The 24,103-nt window shown below is 35.7% G+C and overlaps 3 protein-coding genes across 3 annotated transcripts; 1 reads left to right on the top strand and 2 right to left on the bottom strand.

Annotated features, from left to right (window-relative positions):
- Positions 1–1,443: 1,443 nt before the first annotated feature.
- LOC105996909 (olfactory receptor 2B6-like) lies at positions 1,444–2,382 on the bottom strand. The gene has a single exon (XM_013031150.1). The coding sequence runs from the start codon at positions 2,380–2,382 to the stop codon at positions 1,444–1,446; it is 939 nt and encodes a 312-aa protein (XP_012886604.1).
- An 8,415-nt stretch (positions 2,383–10,797) lies between these two features.
- LOC105997035 (putative olfactory receptor 2B3) lies at positions 10,798–11,826 on the bottom strand. The gene has a single exon (XM_013031310.1). It carries the CDS (start codon positions 11,820–11,822, stop codon positions 10,881–10,883), a length of 942 nt encoding a protein of 313 aa, XP_012886764.1. The 5' UTR covers positions 11,823–11,826; the 3' UTR covers positions 10,798–10,880.
- Positions 11,827–22,450: 10,624 nt separating this feature from the next.
- On the top strand, positions 22,451–23,389 carry LOC105996908 (olfactory receptor 2B11-like). The gene has a single exon (XM_013031149.1). The coding sequence runs from the start codon at positions 22,451–22,453 to the stop codon at positions 23,387–23,389; it is 939 nt and encodes a 312-aa protein (XP_012886603.1).
- Positions 23,390–24,103: the final 714 nt, after the last annotated feature.

The raw sequence follows: 24,103 nt of genomic DNA, 5'->3' as shown, positions 1-24,103 counted from the left end.
TTGTCACCTCTAAGGATCCACCAAGGCATTCGAATTCTGAGTATAGCGTTTGGAAAATACATTAGCAGTTGTAGAAGTCATGAAAATACATATTTATTACAGTCCTGATTTATATTTATTTACATTATCTCTTTCAGAATAGGTTGATGTACTAGTAGCCTTGTAACTATGTTGGTGCAAGTATGAAAAATGAGTTCTAAAATACTGTGATTTCTATCTGTATGCATTTCTTGTGTACATTTTGGAACCTTCTTCTTAGTCCATTAGTTCTGCTGTAACAAAAAAACGGGAACTGATTAATGTATATGGAATTTATTTTGTGCAGTTCTGAAGGTTGGCAGTTCTAGATAAGTTGCCAACAAAGTGATCTCTGGTAAGGACCCAGTCTCATCTCCTAGATGACAACTCACTGCTGCGTAATTTAGAGCCAAAAGCACTGTGTTCTCTCATGGTAGATGGTAGACGGGGACACAAAGAAAAACTGTGGCAGCCCTCTTTCCTAAGAGCCTTAATCTCACGAGTGGGGAGTCTTTATGAACTAATAATCTCCTATATATTTCTCTCTTAACACAATCACGTTGGATGTTAAGATTCAACATAAGAATTTGGGAGGAGTACAAAAATAAAGTGGAGTATTAGTCCTAGCACTAAATTTTAGTGCTATTATTCAATGATTACAATTTGACCATCATTTGCATTGCAAATTTACATAGAAATATTCAATTTACTTACTGAAGTAAGCAAGTTGCTTTCCATCCCAGAAACACAAATACTTTCTTTCTAGTACTGATGTTTTTGGATTGAAATGCCTTCCACCTGTTCTACTACATGCACAAAAGTATTTCCCATCATTGTTAATAGTACTTTGCCTTCTCACTGATTTTCAATACTCATCCCTCTGATATTTGATGGGGAAGTTAATGTATTCAAACTATTCTCTTTATTCAATTCACTTCAGTGTTTTAGTATAGATTATTATATTTATTCATTAAGCAAGAATTATAATGTTCCAGGACATGGAAAAAGTATTAAAAAGGAATTATAAATATTTTCTTTAAAAAGCACTGGTACAGGAAGTGGTGCTATGGCTCAAGTGGTAGAGCCCTAGCCTTGAGATGAAGAGCTGAGGGACAGCGCCCAGGCCCAGAGTTCAAGCCCCACCACCCACCCCCCTAAAAAAAGAAAAAGAAAAAAATGAAAAAGCACTAGTAGAGGTAAATTGGAGATAATGTATGAAACTCATGATAAGTAATTGCTCCTTGAGCAATAAGAGCCGGTGGTCTCATACCATTGCTTAGTATCTGAACACCATCCTAAGATGATTATAGATTATAAAAAAGTTACATATTTTTCAGGAAGAACATGTAGCATGAGATTAGAGTATGAGACAAAATGTCATTAAGGAAATCCAGATAAATACGTTCATTTGATGAATACCAGCTGTCATGTGGAGCTGAAGATGCTCCTCACCAGGTTGCCTAAGGCCCCTTTCACATCCTTATTCCTCAGAGTGTAGATAAAGGGGTTGAGTGTAGGGATCACAACGCCATAGAAAAGAGCCATAAATTTTGGCTGGTCCCTTGAGATGGAAGAAGGGGGCTGAAGATACATGCTAATGGCTGGGGCATAAAGTAAGGAAACTATAATGAGGTGAGTAGAACATGTACCAAAAGCTTTCCTCCTGCCCTCAGAGGATTTAATCTTCAATATAGCGCGTCCAATAGTAGCATAGGAGGCAAGAATTAAGCACAGAGGAACAGCTATTATAAAAATGCAGGCCACAGAGAGTGCAAGCTCATTTGCTTCCTTTTCACCACAGGCTGTCTTGATCAGAACTGGAATCTCACACAACCAGTGATCCAGTTGATTGACGCCACATAGGGGTAACTGAAATGTAAGAGACGCTTCTGAAATGGCATAGGTAATTCCACACAGCCATACAATGGACACTAATAGGAAGCAGAGGCGCTGGTTCATGATGAGGGTGTAATGCAGAGGTCTGCAGATGGCCACGTAGCGGTCAAAGGACATAACTGCCAGCAGAAGACATTCTGTGGCTCCCATTGTGCTGAATAAATAAAGCTGAAGAGCACACCCCACATAACTAATTGTCTTCCTAGAACTTCCCAGATTAAAGAGCATCTGGGGGACGATGCTGGTGGTGTAGCACATGTCCAAAAAGGAGAGGTTGGTGAGGAAGAAATACATGGGGCTGTGGAGCCGGGGGTCCAGTTTGGACACCAAAATAATGGCGATGTTTCCCATCATGGTGACGGGGTATGTCACCAGAAGAATTACAAATAAAGGAAGTTCTAGCCACGGCAAGTCAGCAAAACCTAATAGAATGAACTCCTGAGGATGACTTTCATTAATGAATACCATCTTCATTATTTTGCTTTTCCTATAGTACAGAAATGGGAAGAAGGAGTTATGAGAGACAGGAATGCACTATAACATATCTGTTATCCATTACTAGAGGCTAGATTGTACTGACTCTTTGGGAAATAGTGTCAATGATCTTGTACCAAGTTATCTCATTTCTTGTCACAACATTATCAATTAAAATCAGCTACCTTAAACAAATAACATGAACCCTCTGAAATGAAATGCATTCCTCTGTATAATAAATCTACTTACATGAATTGCAACTGGGATTGGATGTAAAGAAATTGCTGAAAACTGGCAAAGAATATGTTTCAAACTTTGACTACATAAAAATTAGGACAATAGGCAGTTGAATAAATGTTACTTTCTATGTTCAAACTTTTTGATTGCTGTGGTCTAAGGCATTGCTAAACTATTAGGAAAAGTTAAATGATTGAGGACAACTGGAAGAAACCATGACGCTATTAAAAACAAAACAAAACAACAAACACCTCAGGAAAGCTCTGTCCAACCTCAGTCACTCAGTGTAGTAATTGTATCCATAGGGAGTTAAACATTCTTTGTTAGTAAACAATCTACCTAAGCTATTTGGAATGGAAAACTTTAAACCAGCATTTTTCTCTATCTCTAGTAGAGGCAGTTGACTACAATGAGTTTTGCCCTGCGCAAGGATTTGACTTTCATGTAATTTTTTCTTACATAATTACTTAGTTCGAACATTGGATATTTGATTTTATATATTGAATTTGAATAAATTCATCCAGCTTGTAGGAATTTTCCTTGATTTAATGGGCTCATTACCTTGTTTCTCATATGAGTTGGGCAGTATTATGACCACTGATTATGTAGTTAAGTCTGCAGTTGTGAACTCCAGGTAACTAGATAACCAGGTAACTGGATAAACCAGTATCTCAGCTCAGAGTCATTCAGATCCACAAGCTATTTTACATTTTGAGGACACACATATTCCTTTATTTTTCAGCCAAAAAGAAGAGGCACACTTGAAATATCAAAATCTAGAACTTGTGTAAGATAGCATTGTGTGAAGTTAAATGAAGTAAAGAAGGATTTTGTTTATATTGTGTTAATCCTTTAATGGTGAAGGGTTTTGTGAAAGCCACATGTGTGTGACATTCAAATGGAAAGTAAAGTTAGCATTCAGTGACAAAACTCCAAGTTACCCTCAAGCTAGTTACATTATTATTGTCTCTAAGCACATTTTGATAGTTTTTCATTGAATATTCAAAACCATCCTGTGATATGCCACACAAAGCTACTCAGTGCATTTTGATTATGCAGCATCCTAGACAGAGGTGTCCAATAACAATGATGGTCCCAACTAATCTTAATATTCTGTTTGTCAAATATTTCAATAAGGGTTTTGTATCAATTCAATCAATTAGTACCTACTCAAAACTTATGATAAGTGAAATTTTATTATAAATGTTTCACTATGTTCATAATCACTCATTCTTATATTCTGATTCGCATTGAGAAAACCATAAATATTAAATAGTTATGAATGCCTTAAAGAAAGGAATAAGATATCCAGCCTAAATGCTTAGTTTCAAGATTAAACAGAAGCATCTCTAAGAAGGTTTCCTGAATGAACATGACTGCTCTGTTTGTCTTAACTTTTTAAAAATATCTTGCTAGAAAGAGAATACAGAGGATACAGAGCCTTGTGCAGAATAGGCAAACAGACTTACTTGATATTATTCAAGTTGTTGTTTTAGCAAATATTTAGGAACTTATCAGACTGTTTTCATAGTAAAAATTCTATTTTGTAGTTGGGATATGCATACAATCTCAAAAATAAGTATTTCAAATCTACCCACATTAGTTTTATCTATGACATCTATTGTTTATTCATTTAACAGTGTTAAATTCATCTTTTTAGATCATAAACCATCTTCCAAAAATATTTTTGTCCATTCTGCAGCTTGAACTTAGGGCTTGGGCGTTGTCTCTGAGTTCTTTTGCTCAAGGTATTGCTCTACCACTTTGCGACACAACTCCACTTTCAGCTTTGAGTGATTAACTGGAGATAAGAGTCTTATGGGAACTTTTCTGCCCAGGCTAGCTTTGAACTGTAATCCTAAGACTTCACCCTCCTGAGTAGCTGGGATTATAAATGTGAGTCACTGTCATATAGCTATATTGAAAAAATTTAAAGAGCAATTGTAGACTTTCCTCAGTGAACTCTTCATAATCATTTATACCTACCATTAATGACTGTTTTTAATTATGCTTCTTATTAGTTATTAGGTGAATTGCAGTTTTTTCTTGAGATAGACATCACTCTGTCAAAAGTAAAATTAAAACACATTTAGTTATGGTTCTACTAGCTTTATTTGCCGTTTATGAATCAGGATAGACTACATTCAATAATGCAAACTGGATAATAGTTGAGACGTCCATTTTGTGAGGTAAATGAAGAAATGTTACATTTGAAAAACATGTGGCTGGCTGTGCTCCCCTGTCTCACGCCTGTAATCCTAGCTACTCAGGAGGCTGAGATCTGAGGATTGAGGTTCAAAGCCAGCCAGTGCAAGAAATTCCATGAGACTCTTATCTCCAATAACCACTCAGAAAACTGGAAGTGGTGCTGTGGCTCAAGTGGTCGAGTGCTCGCCTTGAGCTGAAGAGCTGAAGACACCGTCCAGGCTCTGAGCTCAAGCCCCATGACCCATGACAAAAATCAATAAATAAAATGTGGTTAATATATAAGGTATTATTATTATTTTATTATTATTATATTATTTTTTAATGCAAAAACCAAAGAGGATATTCTTATTCCGCCAACATAGTTTCAAAAAACTCTGATCCAGTGAGGATCTGTCTGCTTTTCAAAACTTCTGTTTGATTATGTGGTATTTAGTATCCGCGACTCTAATTTGGTTTGATCTGGTATGTTGTATTTCCTTGTTTACCTTACAAAAGCCACAGGGCTATTATTGTACAGAAAGAGCTTTATTCCATTTTATGTTCATGGATTGCAAATAAAACTTAAATTTAAATGCTTTTCCTATTGTTAAAAATGAGAGACTGAAAAGGAAAGTATGTCATGAAAAGAAATATAGTTGTTCAAGAAGCCACTGAAGTAGTTATTTCCTAATAATGTCCTGTCTTTCACATACGTCGTAAGCACCCTGATCTACACAATTGAACCTTTCTTCAGAATGCTTACAAATAAATATGTTGGGTTTCTTGCAAGTGTATGTGAATTGAAATATGGTAGATTCAAGTGAGATCTCAGTGTAATTCCTTAGAAAGTCAAAGGCAAATTTCAACAAAATAAACAGTGGAAAGTGGGTTTTAGAAAGAGGTAGAGTGGGGTCAAGGGATAATTTTAGACAAATAAAAAGAAGCGGGGAATGCAGTCAAGAATCCAGTGGATAGCCTATAAAATTAAGAAGATTGAGGGAAGCGATGAGTAGGAGAGTGAGAATATTGAAAGGAGTGGCATTGATCAAGATGCATTTCATTCATAAACTGCTTTATTAATGGTAATGTAAATGGTAGCTCATCTGTACAAGTAAAGATAAAAGAAAGTCAAAATACATGATCTAGAAAACAAATCACTTACCATTTTTTTGAGAGTTATTCTTCAAGAAAACATGAAGGAATTTATTAGAATTTTTCATATGAGAATTAAGAAACCTTAACTGCATAGATGAGCATAATATTTATAAATTATCTTAAAAACATTCTTTCCAAGTGATAAAGGATTCCAAAAAGGAAAGTCATGGGTTTGAAGATCATAGTAGAAAATATGTGGGAGACTTTGTGTGTGTGCTATTTGTATGCTATTTCTAAAACCTCTTGGGAATGGTTTTCTAACAGACCATTATATATGTATATCTCAGTTGAATTAACAGAGAATGTTCCTTGGGACAGAGTTCTTCATGGAAAATACAATTAGTTACCTGCTGATTTATACTGGAAGAAAGTATCTCCAATTGTTAGGTGTGTTTTTAAATGAATTCAATTCCCTGTTACTGACTACTTGTTATATCTTACTTATGTATCTATGTAAGAATGTATATATTTCACTTTTGATTAATAATATCATATTGCTACTCAGCACAGTATGGTGTTTGGATACATAATACTATGTTTTGATCAGCCAAGGATACTGAGGTTATCCATCATCTAGTTTATTGCTTATCTATGATAAAGATATTCAAAATCTTTTCTAGCTATTTTCATTTATATGATTTTTAAACAATTACCACCTTACATATAATAGAACACTAACTCTATCTTTCCTTGATAACTATGACTTTTCTAACCACTAAATAACTTAATACTAGTCATAAGATACTAGGTAGATACTAGTTCCTTATTGGACAAATAGATGGCAATTTCTTTTTCTAACCCTGTAGATAATCTGTTCACTTTACTGATGATTTCCTTGCTATGCATATACTTTACATAACTGACTTTTTCCTTTTGTCTCCTATGCTTTTACATTGCGGTCCAACGCTGAGATCAGTGTCACAGAGTATTTCTCCTATATTTTCTTCTAATACTTTTTTAGTATTAGGCTTTATGTTTAAGACTTTAAGGCATTTTGTGTTCATTTTTGTTTGTGATAAGAGTGATGGATCCAGTATCACTCCTCTACACACACATCCATTTTCCCAGTACCATGTTTTTAAAGGATTATGTCTTTGCTCATATGTATGTTCTTGTCATAATGATAAAAATTAGTTGATTGAACCCTAAGATATGTGTTCAAATGGTTTTTCTTTCATGTGATTGTTTCTAACACATTTATAAGATTATTTCTTTGTTGCTTTGTATGTCCCTCCCCCACGGTATAACCCCTTCTTTCACTGTATTTGATGTCGGTATAATTTGTGGAGGGGAAGGGAAAAAACAAATAGTTTAAATAGGGATACACGTAGACCCATTGCAACAATGAGATGTACAAGTCATTATGTCGAAAACGAACTTTACAACTTTGGTGGAGGGAAAAGGAGGATGGGAGGGGGAGGATGGGAAGGGATGGGAAGGGGAAACAAAGGAGGAGGCTACAATACTTGATAAGAAATGTACTCATTATCTTGCCCATGTAATTGTAACCCCTCTGTACAGTATTTTCACAATAAAAAATTAAAAAAATTATTTGATTGTGTATGAATTTATTTCTGTTTTTTTTCATTTGGCCTTTATGTCTGTTTATATGTAAGTATCATGCCCCTTTGCATCTTGCATTTTTTAGTGTATTTTGAATCCGAGGGTATGGTACTCCAGCTTTATTCTTGCTCCACATTGCTTTGTCTGTGAGTCACTAGTACCCACTGGTTTTACTTTTTAATATCAATATCTTTACCATCTGCCAGCTGATCCTTGGGTGGTGTCTCTTACACTATATTTCATTAATATGAGAATCACACTACTCTTACAACTGTCTGTAATTGGGAGCATTTGCTAAGTTAGAACTTATTGATAAAAACTTCTGAACTTTCAGCTACTTGAAATAATGAAAGTTTACTTTTCACTGATGCTACTTGTCTATCAATATAAAACTTTACATTATCATCTATCTGGATCGGAGTCCTTAAGGGCTCTCTGACTTTATTTTGGCTGGTAGAGGGAAAGAAAATATAGATCTTTAAGGTCATCATCAAGAAATGACCCACACAATTTCATTTACACTTTGTTGGGAAAACAAATTAAGCAACTGAGTGTGCATATAATAGGGCAAGTAAATACAATTCCATTGTCTCTCTAGAAAGAGGCGTGTGGGTATGTGTGTGTATGTGTGTGTGTGTGTGTGTGTGTGTGTATGGAGGGGGAAATCAAACATTTACGACCATCCACTTCCCACACATGAAAAATTCTCTTCAAAACATTGTAAGAAATAAAACAGGAGCTAGATAATATTTCTGTATAAATCTGCCAAATGTCTCAAAAGATATCTCTTAGAGTTTGCAAAAAGTTATGAACTAAACACTCTCTTGTGCTGTGTACAGAGACTGTAGGAATGTGGAAGGAAAGTATACAAAATTTGCAGTGCCATTTGGCACTGTATTTTAATGCTTAGGTTTTCTGAGAAATGTATAATTTGGGGTGGGAAGGTGGCTCAGTGGTGGAGTGCTTGCCTTGCATGCATGAGGCCCTGGATTTGATCCCTCAGTGCCCCATAAGCAGAAAAGAAAAAAGCCGGAAGTGGCGCTGTGGCTCAAGTGGTAGAGCGCTAGCCTTGAGCTGAAGAGCTAAGGGACAGTGCCCAGACCAGAGTTTAGGCCCCATGATCAACAAAAGAAAAGAAAAGAAATGTATAAATTTGAACCAGAAATACAATTTCTAAGTATATGAGATGACATTTTAAGCCTAATTCATATGTGTTGACTTCTTTATGTATTATTTATAGTGGTCAAAACAAAGAATTTAAATATTTAACAGTACAGAAGTGCCAAATGAATTTTGTATACCTGTGGGGGAAATTCAATTTGTAACTGTTTGAGTTATGCTTTCAGAAATATTTGGGTATATTTTAAGATTTAGTACACACAGAGAACAGATAAATCTATGAAAATAAATTATAAATTCTCTTGACAGAATATGGAGTAGTGCATAAACATTAAGAATAGTAATATAGAAAAATAGAATATATAATAGAATAGATAGAATAATATAATAGAATAATATAGTAGAAATATAGAAATGAAAAGAAAGATAGGAACTTGAGAATGGCAATCATGGATCTGACTGAGATATTCATGGTTTCTGATTTGCATTAAAACAGCTTTAGAAGAAGGTTTTGTGGAGGAAGGGGAGGGGTGTTTGGCTTTTGGATGTATTGAATTTGAAACGCATTACATGTATTCAAGAAGAGATCACAATGGTATATTCTACATTTGGAAAAAAATTTAAAATTACACCTGTGTTGGAAAACTACAACTGCTTTCATTTGCTTTGAGTGTGCTGTATTTATTTCCTTTGGAGAAAACTTTTAACCATTACATATTCAAATTATCTCCTTTTTCTATGTATTTAAAATATTGCATCTTAGATATACACGCATATATGAGCTATGTTTTGTTTTTTACGTTTTCAGTGATTTTTCTACTGCAGATCCTGCCCCTTATACTTCTGTTTTCCAGCCATATTTACTGAATGAAATCAAACCTCTAATTGTATTTCATGTTTTTTGTACTGCAAAAATCATCTATAAAATATATAAACTATATAAAATTATCTAAAATTTCTGAAATGCTTTACCTGTAATACTTGCTCTGTTGGCTAAAATATCACCTCATCTATGACCTTATATTGCCAACTCTGAATAATTATTTAAGAGCTTTAGGTTCAGGGTTACTTCCTTCAAGAACCAGAGATTTTCATCTGTGGAAATGTGAGATTTTTTCCCCCTCAGATCTGCTACTATATCACAAACAGCAAATGCACATTGAATGACTACATAAAATAAAGAGGAAGTGGCATTGTGGCTCAAGTGGTAGAGCGCTAGCCTTGAGCTGAAGAGGTGAAGGACACCGCCCAGGCCCAGAGTTCAAGCCCCACAACCAACAATAACCAAAAAAAGTATACAATGATTCATAAAATTAAGAATAAATCCACTCATATCTGTATGATAAAATTGTTATTAACAAATGTATTCATAGTTTTATAATTTAGGGGACATCACATATGCTTGGGATAGAATTTAGAAAAAAAAAAGCATTTGACAAAGGGGGAACAATGAGAAATAGTATCCATAGAAGTAAAGGGATGGGGGAGTATTGAGTGGGGGGGGGCGGGGGGAGGATGGGAAGAGATGGGAAGGGGAAACAAAGGAGGAGGCTACAATGCTTGATTAGAAATGTACTCATTATCTTGCCCATGTAATTGTAACCCCTCTGTACAGTATTTTCACAATAAAAAAAGAAGTAAAGGGATGGATTAAAAATAGAATTGGTGGCGAAATGTAGCCGATATGAGTTTCTAGAGGAAAATGTACACTAACCTAGCTTAAGGCCTGCCTGATTTGAGTCAAACTACATGATTAGAACAGTTTTGAAAGAGTACACATAATGGATCTTAGCAAGGATATATGAGTACAAAAGTCATTAAAGATTTGGATTCTGAGTGGAAAACTTTTGTTGAGATCCCCAATTATTTAATCATTAAAACACAGGCCAATCCTTAAGTAAGGAACAGAAAATATGTTTCTAGAGCAAACAGAAAACAAGTGGAAAGGTTAAACATCCAAATACTGTGACTCCTATGACATTGGCAGGCAGAAATTAACTTGCCTTGGACCAAAGCAGCAGAGTGCATGTAAGGACTTCAGGGTGGCCAAGGGATTTGAAATTAACCAATAATATGGTCTTTTCATTTATCTTGAATAAAGGGAGAATGCTTTCTCTGTTGGTAGAAATCAACAAAACCATGAGAGCCTAGACCATAAGAAAATCCCTGAAAACATTAGCTCTATTTCAGAGGATGATGTCTCTGATGATGTCCTCACAATGGTGTACTTCCTATTTCTTACAGAAAAAGATTCTGGACATCACCCTCTTGAAGGCATCCTTCATGTCTTTGTTTCTAAGGCTGTAGATGAGTGGGTTCAACATGGGTGTGATGATCCCATAGAAGAGAGAAACCATCTTTCCCCAGTCCTTGGAAGTGGATGAAGGTGGCTGGAGGTACATATAGATGCCTGTTCCATAAAAGAGAGACACAACAATCATGTGGGATCCACAGGTCCCGAAAGCTTTGCGCCTTCCTTCTGCTGACCTGATTTTTAATACTGTTTGAGCTATGAAGCCATAGGAGATGAGAATCAATGTCACTGGAATTAGCAGAATTAAGACACTGAAGAAAAAGAGCTCAGCCTCAATAGGCTTAGTGTCAGCACAAGACAACTTGAGAAGAGCAGGGACCTCGCAGAAAAAGTGGTCCACCTCCCGATGACCACAGCGCGGCATACTCAGGGTTAAGGAAGACTGCAACAGAGAGTTACTGAATCCAGTGAGCCAGGAGAAAGTTGCCATCCTCAGGCAGAATGCTGGATTCATGATGACTACATAGTGGAGAGGTCGACAAATGGCCACAAATCTGTCAAAGGACATGACCACCAGGAGGAGACATTCAGTAGCACCCAAGGCCAGGAAGATGATGAGCTGGGCCACACAGCCACCATAGCTGATGGTATTTTTGTTGTGACAAATATTTGCCAACATATGAGGGACTGTGGTGGTGGTGTAGCAGAGGTCTAAGATGGAGAGATTAGTGAGAAAGAAATACATGGGTGTATGAAGTTTGGGATCCAGGAGGCATACTGTCATGATGGACACATTACCAAAGATGGTGAATGTATAGGATAGTAAGAGGACCACCAAAAGAGGTATTTGCAACCAGGGCCTCTCTGAGAAGCCAAGGAGTATAAACCCTTTTGGGAAACTCTCGTTTGTCCAATGCATGATGGTGAACTTCTTTTATTTTATTTTTATTCCTAAAAGATACAAGAAAGATGCAGTCAGTAAGTTCTTATTCAATGCTCTTATTAGAACAGAAATTGTATTTCTAAACACAGAAGAGGATTTATAAAAAGCCTCAGGAAATACACTATGTTTATCTCATGTTTATCCAGGTCTTCAGTTAAAGACTATATTCCTTGGTATAGTAAATAGTCCCTGAGTTATTTTTTAAATGAAATATTTAGATTTAAATCTTATAAAAAATATATAAAATTATGTGCATAAAGTGTGAATATAAGTCCTCAGTGCATTTCCACTTCTTTCTCTCTCCTTACCTCTTCACCCACCTCAATACACATGTTATAAATAAGTATTGCTTTTAATCAATTCAGAAAAGTTAGGTTGAAATGCTTAGTAAGATAGAGGCTATATGAGTTGTATTTTAATCTTTGATTTACGTAAAGACATTCAGAAATAAAGAAAAAAAGAAATTCTGCTTTTAAGTATTATCTTTATGGTATAATTTTGAACTGTAATTTTCTCTTAATTACCTTTTATGCATGTTCATCCCTCAAAGAACAATCCTGGATATTAGATGTTTTGATTTATGGTAAAAACTTCCTAATTCACAAAATGAAATAGTGACCAAAAATATCTTTGCTCTCAGTCTGCAACTGTACTTTGATGAAAATATTAAAATTGATATCCTTTCTTTTTAAATTTCTTTTTGTATTGTCAAGGTGACGTGCAAAGAAGTAACAGTTACATAAGTATGATAATGAATACATTTCTTGTCAAACTTGTTGCTGCTTCCCTCATTTTTCTCCTACATCCACCCCATATTTTTTTTATAACATAACAGAAACTTCTCATTAACTAACATACACTCTTTCTAATTCTTATTCACAGTAGGTATTCATTATACTTTTTTCCTTTTGTTCTAGTACTGGTGCTTGAACACAGGCTTTTGGTTGGCTTTTCTGCTCACACCTGGGGCTCTGCCATTTGATTCATATCTTCAGTCCAACATTTTGCTGGTTAATTGGAGATAGAGCCTTGAGTACTTTTCTTGCCAGGCTGGCTTTCAATTGAGATCCTTATATCTCATCCTCCTGAGTAGCTAGAATTATAAGTGTGAACCACTGGCACACATCACAATATACATTTTATTGCTACTGTGAATCAGTAAGAAAAACTTGTACACTCACTAAAGGTTATGCCAAGCCTCAAACCTAGAATGAATAGATTCTTCTTTCCTTGTATATATTTTCCCACAAACATACAGATAACACATATTACACAAAAGTAATCATAAATTAAAATAAGAACTCCATTCAAAATCATATATTCTAGTTGATTTCCTTTATTCTGCAGAAGTTAACAGTTGCTTGGTTTTAGGGCTTAAGCTCCCCTAAATTGCTGCAAACTACTTTGCATTTTAAACATAATATCTTTGAGATGACTTGCAGTATTCATATTTATTAACACACAAATGTAAGACATACATTATATTGTTTTTTATGTACTATGTAATTTTTTTGTTTCTTTTGAATGTTCTTCCCCCTATGGTATATCATCTGTTGTTACTGTATTTGATTTTGGTACCCTGGTATTTTATATACAGTTATTGGAATTAGGGAGGGGAAGAGGAACAACAAAATGGTGAGACAAAAGACAAGGGGGAACCAATGTAACAGCGATATACACAAGACAATATGTTGGAAACGATCTGTACAACTTGGGTGGTGGGGAGAAGGAAAGCAGGAGAAAATGGAAGGAAAGGGTAACAAGGTTGATAAGAAATGTACTCATTACCTTACTCAGGTAGCTGAAAATGCTCTGTACATTACCTTGACAAAAAGATAAACCAAGAAAAAAAAATTAGCCCCACACCTTCAACAGCACACTAGAGAAGGATAGATATTAAACTGTTTTGAAGTGTCACATAAATTTAAAGATCTCTCATTGGCAGTATATACAGAGGTACACTGCATAAATGTTCACTTCAACAGGTGAAAGTAATAAAGATAATTGGTTCCTGGAAATAAATTGGACACTGATTATTTAATGCACTGTAGGATGTGGGTGAGGTGATCTTGAGAGACCTTTCTCATTTACCATAACATAATTGTGTGTAGTAGATACACCACTCACCTTCTTTTTCTAAGTGTCAAAGACAGAGCTACACCTTTCTTTGCACCATGTGTGGAAGGAGGTCTGGCCCAAAGGCAGATTGATAAATGTAATGACGTTTAGAGTTTTCAGCCATTGTGACTTTCTTATTCAGCTACCTTTTGCACTCCAACCAAGAATAAAATTAAGATGCAACTGGGGCTGCATCAAGACCATAAAATGAGGGAAAAATTCTTAGGGTGAGAGTCAAGTGAATTCCAGATCCTGTCATGAACTCTCTTTACTAGTATCTCAATGGCTTCCTATACTGAGAGGCTGGTTCTGGAAAACATTAGCAACATTGCTGCCTTTTCAAAAGCAATGAATATTTACTATGGGCCTACTGTTCATACGATGATGTCCTCTATCCTGAGGGATTTCAAGGTCCCTCAAGTTTAATTGGTCAGTGCGTCCAGAGAGACAATCAGTGACTGTTTCCAACTATGTTGCTGGCATAGTACTGGCACAAAAGTTGTTTCATAATTTCTACAAGTCATTTGAACACTAGGATCATAAAACATAAACCATGAAATATAAAAATAAGTTTAGAATTGTTTGAACAGAAAGAAAATGTGTAAATAAACTCACAGACCTATAATCCTTAAATGATTTCAGGGTAAAACAATCCAATATTATTTATGTGAAAAAAATACACGTTATCTGTACTGGGGTTTGAATTAAGGGCCCTGGCTTCAATTGGCATTTTTATTAATGGCTTTTGCTCTGTCACTTGAATCACTCCTCCATTTCAGCTTTTTGGTAGTTAATTGGAGTTAAGAGTCTCATGGATTTGTCTGCCCAGGCTGAATGTGAACTGAAATTCTCAGATCTCAGTCTTCTGAGTAACTAGGATTATAGATGAGCCACTGGTGCCAAGATGAAAATAATACTTTTGTCCTTTACTGACTCTTGCAATGTGTAATTTTGGAGTACACTTGTCAGAGAAGACCAAGCTAAGATATTGTGTCAAACATAATCACACACTGAATTAAGATGTAACACACTGAAATTGAAGATGAGCAGTCAAAATCATGAGGCAGAAAAAAATAGAGATGATATGAAATTGCCACAGGATTAGTTTTTGGGAATAAATTGATTCAGTATGTACTTATATAAGGACTTAGTAAAATAAGGAAAGATTTATCTCAAGTAAACATTTGTAGGTCTTCTTTTAAGAAGAATTTATTAATAGATTTTTGCCTATTAAAAACATGTTTTCTGTTTTCTTACTACTGAGCTTATTATTTGCTTTGAATTTTAACCTCTTACCAGATTTATGATATACAAATATTTTTTCTTCTTCTGTAAATTGTCTCTTCATTGTATTTATCATTTTCTTGGTTGTACAAAGATTTTTAATTACTCTATCCTATTAGTCTATTTTTCATTTTGTGGCTTGGATTTTTTAGTGTTAAAATGTCATTGCCAGACCAATATTATTCCCAAATATTTCGTCCCTACTAGATTTATGATTCCTGGTCTTGCTTAACTATTTAATCCATTTTAAGTTGGCTATTAAAAGGCTGATTTCATTCTTCTATATATGAATGTTAAGCTTTCTTCCCAATATTATGAATTAATGGCAACTGAGAAAATCAATTAGCATACACATATATATATAGATGTATGCTTACATGCGAACTCTATTCTATCTTTTTTTTTCTTTTGGGTCCAGTTGTGGGGCCTGAACTCTGGGCCTGGGCGCTGTCCCTCAACTCTTCAGCTCAAGGCTAGCAGTCTACCACTTGAGCTGCAGCACCACTTCTGGCTTTTTCTGCTTATGTGGTCCTGAGGAATTGAATCCAGGGCCTCATGCATGCAAGGCAAACATTCTACCACTGAGCCATCTTCCTAGCCCCTATATTCTATCTTACATGAAGATATATCAGTGTTTTTTAAAAATCAATATTATGCTTTTTAAGCTGTAGCTTTAAGGAATAGTTTGAATGAGGTCAAATGATTCTTCCAAACTTGCTAGTTTTGGTCATGACTGCTTGCTATTTGAGTTTTTATTATAATCCCATTGGAATTTTAGGATTATTTGTTATATTTCTATGGAATAGAATGTCATTGGACTTTTAAAAACATAGATTGCATTGAATGTCTGGATCATTCAGAGTAGCATGGAACAACTTAAAAATATTAGTTTTTCCTATCAATGAACACTGGCATCTTTTTATTTATTTGTGTCTTCCTTGGTTTCTTTCATTAATGTTTTATAGGTTTCAATGCACAGTTTCACAAGGTAAGATGAACAGCCTGTTTAAATAACCAGGAGTGTGTGGCATGGAAATAGCATCCAAATGAAGGATTAGATTTCCACCAATCACAGAACTGTTTCCAGTTACACCAATTAAGGCCTTGTATAAGAACCACTCACAGGCCTTACTTATGGACCAATTACAGGTCTCACATTGCATCAATCATAAGGTTTTCCCCCAGCACCCTGAGCAGAGTAGTTGTAGAGTGAATCACATAGAACTCACTGAGGCTTGTTTAGTTTGATGGCTTCTAAGGCCAGTGCAGGTTGTCTGGAGCAGTCATAACTGGAGCAAGGCCTTCTTGAGCATAAGTCCTAGCTTTAGTGGTAGTATTGCTAACAGGTGGAATAAAGCATTCCTCAGAGTTACAGGGGAGGAAGTAAAGCAGTCAGTCTGTATTGGAGTCTAGTTGTCTCTCAAGGGGCTTCTTGTCTAGTTGCTCCATATTTGAGGCAACAAGTTATTAGAACATTCTAGTAACTGTGTCTTTCTCTCAATAGTTCATGTCATTTGAAGGGAGAAAAAAAACAAGAAAAAGCAATCAACATTCTTAGCACTATTGCGATTTAATTGTATTTAGTGCCTGTTTATTAACCTTCTTCCCAGCCTCTGGTAACCACCATCTCTGTTCTCAACTTCAATACGATCGACATTTTTATATGCCACCTATATATAAGATCATGTGGTATTTATCCTTCCTCCTGCTGGATCAGGCCTACCACCTAGTTCTTCAGGAGAGGTTCTAGACCCTGGTTCTGGGTGGGGCTGACCTGGTGTTGGAATCTTTTGGAATGGTTTGGACTCCAAGTCTGTTAAGCAAGCTTTGATCTTAGATCCGCAAGAGTTTTGGACCCTAGAGATCGCTATGGAACTAGGTGGCCTGGAAATTTGCCTCTGTGGCAGTCAATGTGGACACTGTAGGCACTGACCTCGCTCTGCAGTGAACTGGGGGTATGGACCCATCTGTGCTTGCCTGTATGCTGGAAGTGTGATGCCAGCCCTAGAACAGTGGGATTAGCCTTGTACAGAACTGGGACTGAAGTATGGGGCTGTGAGGACTGAGTCTTGAGTCTGAGTCCACAAAGACTGACTTGGACCTAGGAGATGCTGGTGCTGGCCTAGCACTATGCAGGCTTAGCATAACACAGGCCTGGGGACTTTCTCCAATCTATCTGGAGGCTATATTGGGAGTTGCTGCCTTGCTATACCAAAGGCAAATCTCCCATTTTTAAATACAATTATATTTACTAACATATAACAATTTTCTATGTTGTTTTCATTATTCCTACCTATATTCTTAATACAATAGTCATATAATTTCTCTGAATCCAAAGTCTAGTGCTCAATATAGACAACTCTTTTGGAGACCCAGATCCAGTGCCTTTGTTTTCTAGAGAAAGAGGTAGAAAGTATTATGAAGTATTCACTACAATAGCAAGAGTGGCAGGAAATGTGGCAGTTAAGGGCAATGATAAATGTTTATACTTGGCAACAAAAATTGGTTCATAAGGACAGTTTAAATAGGCTAAATGTACTTAAGTTTTTACAATGAAGATGCAAAATTCATGCAAAGTCACCCATTTACATAGGAATTCATTTTTCTCATTTATAGAATAGAAAACTTTTGTTTGGTAACTAATTGTGCATGAAGGACTTATTTTACATCTATACAATAACCATTATATCAATATCAGATATAGATTCTGAGAATAAGGAACTTTCCGAAAGGACCACAACTAAATTTGTGAGTAAAAGTTGACTGAAGACTCAGTTTTTTTCCCTTATAGCAATGTTAAATACTATCATTTTGAGAAGAACATCCTTTTTTAAATTTGAATGATCATTTTTTATCATATTTCTTATTTAATTTATTTTGTGCATTTTTACTTCAACTTAAAATAAATATTCCAAGAATAAATTAAATATCAAATGATTTTTATATTCAAATTTCCCAAGAGATTTATCCAATTTAGTTCAAATTGTTTCTTATTTATTTATTCCATTGCTCAGTAAGTTATCTCTGCTCCTTGGAGCAACTCACAGTAGATTTTTGCATTACTTAGGCCTGCAATGGTTGCAGGTTGCACTAGTGTATAGATCACAAATGTGTGCTGACTTTTTACTCACCATTCCCCCAAACAATGCATCACACTGACTACTTACACAGTATTTACATTATTTTATATGCAAATATTATGCCATCTTATGGAAGGGAGTTGAGCATACACAGATTTTGCTGCTCATTAGAAGGCCTGGAAAATATTTCCCATGCAAACCAAAAGATACTTGTGTGCTGCTTAAAATTGGTGTTCATTGTGCTGAGAAATTAGAATACAAGATAGAACAGAACAAGACAGAACACAAGATAGAACGGAAGATAATTGTGACTAAGCCATGTTAAGTGGGGAGCTAATTGCACAGTAGAAGAATTTCCATCAAGAACTCTGTCCTAAGGAACAGTCTGTGCTAAATCATCCGGGAGAATAAATGAGTGCCCTTGAAAACAATGCCCAAGAGGTCTCAGAAACAGCATACAAATAGTAGGCCCACAAAGTGTGTGTGGCATTTTTCAATGACTGTCTTCTTAATTCATGCTATTTTTTTTCCTTTTCCGATATACCTTATTACCTGAAAAATTAGGAATTTTCAAGATAATTCTTAAATAATCATCTGTATAGTCATTTCTCCATTCTTCTCTGTAATTCCTTCATAATTCCTTTTTTATTAAAGTATCTTTATCAAAATAAGGTAAGAAAGATGACACTTATTTTCCAAGTTATGCATTCTATGGGGAGGTAGGAATGGGCACAAATGACTGTGCCTAATGTATAAATGAAAAGTAGAAAGTATTTCTTTTCTGGAAACCTTTTTTAAGCTTTGGATATACCTAGTGAGGTGCCTGTATGAAAAATGAATTTCTCTGTAATTACTGTCTCTTACCTTCTCACTTAGGCCAGGCTTGGAGGCATTTATGTCTCAGTAAACACAGTATCTGATAGATGTGAAATACCTGAATGCAGTAGGAAGCCTTCATTCAATCATGTGAAAACTTTCAAAATATATTGACAAAATGTCATGAAGTGATTTGTTTATATTTTATCTTATTTTATTTAGTTGTTTTATATAGTTGTCTTCTTATTACATGAAAATAATATATTTATTCTTTAATAGGAATCTTACAACACAAAAACCGAAAAGGGCCTGAACATACACATAAAATACTGTGATGAGAATAAATTATGAGTAATATATACTGTAATGAAAATGTGACTGATACTACTGATGTATAAAAACGAGGAAGGGATAGTAGGAGAAAAACAAAGGAGGGGGGTAATGATGCTGGACAGGAAATGTACTCATTACCTTATGTAATTGAAACCCCTCTGTACAGCATCTGTACAATAAAATAAAAATTAAAAATTGGAAGAGTTTGGTACTTAGCAAAATGACTTTAAATATTTGTTAATCAATAGATCCCTGTGTAATAAAAATAAACCAATACTGAAGTAGAAGACTCAAAAAGAGGTGGATTCCAAGACCTAAAAATAATGAGATTTTGTGAGAATGACATGGGAAAGATGAGAGAGCTAAGGATAGACTTAGAAAGCTTAAATATACTTCATAGCAAATCACATGGGCACTTCTGCTGTGGTGTCTTGAGTTCCTGCATATGACACCAACAGACCAGATGAACCCAAATTGAAATCATTTGTGCTAAATGCCACTTAATGAAACCAGCAAACAGAGCTTTTTCTGAAAACAGTCATTTTAATCAATCCAATTGGTGTTATAATAAAGTCCTCTCTGCCTTAATCTTTCTAGAAAGCAACCCTAAGTACGTAATATTTTTCTTTTGTATGGTTCTTTTCTTATGAATCTCACTTTTCTACTATTACCCATTAAAAATTTCATTCTCTTCTGTAGAATGGAGGTTTCCCTGGTTCAAGAATTAATTGAGTTTTTAGGTCTATAACTAAATTTGGCATAATTTTGTCTTTTAACAGAGGTGATATTTCATAAGTAAAATAAAGTGTATAATATAAAAAGTTACCAAATAGTAAAAGCTAAATTGTTGAAGGAATAATTAACTACTGAAGAATTCAGTGGATATCCAAGCTAAAATTACTCCAAAATATTGAAGGACGATGCATGGTCAAAAATGTCAAACATGAAGATTACAACACTGTTAAGTGAATGTTGAGCCACGGCTCCACTTCTGGCTATTTATGACTTTATTGGAGATAAGAGTCTCATGGATTTTCCTGTCTCACTGGCTTCAAACCATGATCCTCAAATCTCTGACTCCTGAGTAGCTAGGTTATAGGTGTGAGCCACCAGTGCCCAGCTTTATTTTGTATTTGAGACACAGCATCACTACTTTTTGCCTACTTAGACCTCAACTGTGTCTTGCTGCCTCCACTTCTACAGTAGCCAGGATTGTAGACATGTGCCATTATTCAAGATATACTAAATTGCTGTCTTAATTGCTCATCTAACTTCTGCATTATTCAAGTCAATTTTGCCTTTTCTAATGTACATTTTAGCTTAAAACAATAAGCATATAAAGTGAAATGTAAAATATTGTGAATTTGGATAAATGTCTGAACCAATTGAATTGGGAATTTGATTTTTCTCTCAACAAGGAGTTAAAAAAATGTGTTTAAGCTGGTAGCTTACAACTATAATCCTAGCTAGTCAGGAGGCCATGATATGAGAATCAACATTTGGAGCTAGCTTGGGGCAGACAAACCCTTGAGATTTTTATTTCCAAATAACCAACAAAAAGCCAGAAATAGAGGTGTGGCTCAAGTGGTAGAGCATCAGTCATAAGGGAAAGAGCTAAGTAAGAGCACGAAGGCCTGAACAGGCTCCAGTACTGGCACAAAGTGTCTAACTCTACATAAATACTAGGACACTGATGACTACCCCAACCCAACATGCAAAAAATGAATGACAATTCTACTAAGTAAAAAAAAAGTTGGTACAAGATGATTACATTGAATAGAATTTAACATTGAACAACCAGATGACCTGGGAAGCTAGAAGTGACACAAAAAAACACAATACTTGATCCTGGAGGAAAACATGTCAGTGTAGCTTTACTCCTTTCAGGAAGCTGTTACCGGTCATGTGAACATGGCGGTGCATGCCTGTAATTCTCTCTACTTGCTAGTTCAAAGATTAAATAAAAGGAGCATTTCAACTCATGAGTTCAATACCAGGATAGGTAGCACAGTGAGAACGTGTGTGTGTGTGTGTGTGTGTGTGTGTATGTATGTGTGTATACACATGCATGTGTTTATGCCAGTATTGGGGCTTGAACTCAGAGCCCATTAGCTTTTGTTCCTCAAAGTTGACCTTCTACTACTTGAGCCACAGCTCTAGTTAAACATTTTGGTGGTTGATTGGAGATAAGCATTCCAGGGACTTTCCTGCCTGAGCTAGTTTCAAACAGATCCTGAGATCTCATCCTCCTGAGTAGCTAAGATGACAGGCATGAGCCATCACTCCTGGCTGACACTCTATCTTAACATCAAAAGTATTTAAGTGTCCTGCTGAGTTCCAACAGGAAAGAGATTATTTAACATCAAATGCATTTTATTCCCATGAAGATGATATAATTATCCACTGACTGGTTCAGGACAGGCTTTCTTATTTCTTATCGCTATGGGCTTTTTACCTTATCTGGTATTGGTTTCTCAGTGCTTTGACTTTTCTAGATTTTTGTGTAATTCCTTGCAGCCTTGCTTCTGAAAGTGAGTCATAGGATTTATTGTCCCAGTCAGTATAACATCTGCTCAGATGAGTGCTTTGAGACAGAAATGATAAAAAAAAAACACCAAAAAACTTCCTTTTAGCATCTTCTTCAGCTGACTTTTGTCCAAGACCAATCTTGAAAACCATTAATATGAGTTACCAAAACATAGTCATTTCTATTTCCTACTGACATTCTTAAAATAAAGAGGAAGAAATTCAGTTTTGGGACAGTTATGTTACCTGTTAAAAGGATGCTGCCTGTCATTTATCGTGCCTTGAAGAAATGTAATTGTTGGGAACTAGAACTTTTGTATTGTTTCTCCCATATTTTTAACATACTGTGTCTTCTATGACTGAGTGGTTAATGGATAATTACATTTTTACCAATCCTCATACTTTTACTCTTGTCTCCATTTTATTAGGTAATACAAATAGATGATAATGCCACGAATCAATGAAACATATCCTAAAGAGTTCATTCTACTCGGCTTTGCTAACCATCCTTGGCTGGAGCTTCCTCTATTCATTATTCTTCTGATCACATACCCCATGGCTATGATGGGAAATATCGCCATCATCCTGGTGTCCAGGTTAGATCCCCGGCTCCACAGCCCCATGTATTTCTTCCTTACCAACCTCTCCTTTTTGGACATGTGTTACACCACCAGCATCGTCCCTCAGATGCTATTCAACCTGGGGACTTCAATCAAGACAATCAGCTATGCTGGATGTGTAGTTCAGCTTTATTTCTTCAGCATAATGGGAGGTACAGAATGCCTGCTCTTGGCTCTTATGTCTTTTGACCGTTATGTGGCCATCTGCAGACCTCTGCACTATTCCCTCATCATGAACCAGCGCCTCTGCATCCTGTTGGTATCCTTCGTGTGGCTGGGTGGAATGACCTACGCTTTCTTAGAAGCCACTCTTACATTACAGTTGCCCCTGTGTGGTATCAATACACTGGATCATTTGTTGTGTGAGATTCCAGTTCTAATCAATACAGCCTGTGGTGAAAAAGAGGCTAATGAACTCATTCTTTCTGTGGTATGCATTTTTATGCTAGCTATTCCTCTGTGTTTAATCCTTTCTTCTTATGCTAGCATTGGACGTGCTATATTGAAGATAAAATCTTCTGAAGGAAGGAAAAAGGCTTTTGGGACATGCTCTTCTCATCTTATTGTAGTTTTGCTATTTTATGGTCCAGCCATTAGCATGTACATTCAGCCCCCCTCCTCCATCACAAGGGACCAGCCCAAGTTCATGGCTCTCTTCTATGGAGTGGTGACTCCTACCCTCAACCCCTTCATCTATACCCTGAGGAACAAGGATGTCAAAGGGGCCTTAAGCAGACTGGGAAGGAGCATTATCAGGTGCAAATGACAGCTTACAGACATCAAATCATGCGATTTCACAATAAGATTTATGTGGATCTTTCTAACAACTTATTCTTGTCTTACAAGTCTCATGCTATATGTTCTTGAAACACATATCCTGTTCTTTGCATTCTTTAAAATAGCATTAGATATGGACCATACTCAGCTAATATTCATCAGTATATATACTCCGTGATAAAGTATTAAAAAACTTTCCTTTTCTTTGCTACAAGTTGATATAGTAACAGTGTTAAGGAGCTTAGTAATTGGCATTAAAATAACAAAATTCATTAGTTTTGTCTAATCATTGTAAAAATAGCATGGCAATCATTTCTATACTGACACTTTAGAAAGAATTCATTGCTTTGATGATTTGCTTCATACTTCAGTAAAAGAACTTGGTGCATTGAGCATTCTTTGCAATGTATTCTTTGCTATTAAAGTGTACTGAATTTTATAAGCTTATTAACCTTAGTCCACATGAATGCTATTGCTTTTTTCAGCATACTTTCTAATTATTAACATGCAAGTCTGCAATGTTTTGGATTTTATTACTTATTAAATGTTATAATTAACAGTAAAACAGTATGTTGAGATAACTTCCATTGATGTTGCTTTTTTCTTTTATTTTTTATCTTTAAGTAATGGTACAAAGGAGTTGCCATTTCACAAAGCAGTTCATGAATACAATGATCAATGTCACCCCTTTCAGCATTCTCAC

This window comes from Dipodomys ordii, unplaced genomic scaffold, assembly GCF_000151885.1.
Source record: "Dipodomys ordii isolate 6190 unplaced genomic scaffold, Dord_2.0 Scaffold138, whole genome shotgun sequence".
NCBI classification, from domain to species: Eukaryota; Metazoa; Chordata; class Mammalia; order Rodentia; family Heteromyidae; genus Dipodomys; species Dipodomys ordii.
Note: the sequence above shows the minus strand (reverse complement) of the source record. Positions and strands in the feature narration are given on the sequence as shown.

What these genes read in the sequence shown, in the direction of transcription:
- LOC105996909 (XM_013031150.1), bottom strand. Translation starts at nt 2,382, where the DNA reads ATGGTATTCATTAATGAAAGTCATCCTCAGGAGTTCATTCTATTAGGT.
- LOC105997035 (XM_013031310.1), bottom strand. Translation starts at nt 11,822, where the DNA reads ATGCATTGGACAAACGAGAGTTTCCCAAAAGGGTTTATACTCCTTGGC.
- LOC105996908 (XM_013031149.1), top strand. Translation starts at nt 22,451, where the DNA reads ATGCCACGAATCAATGAAACATATCCTAAAGAGTTCATTCTACTCGGC.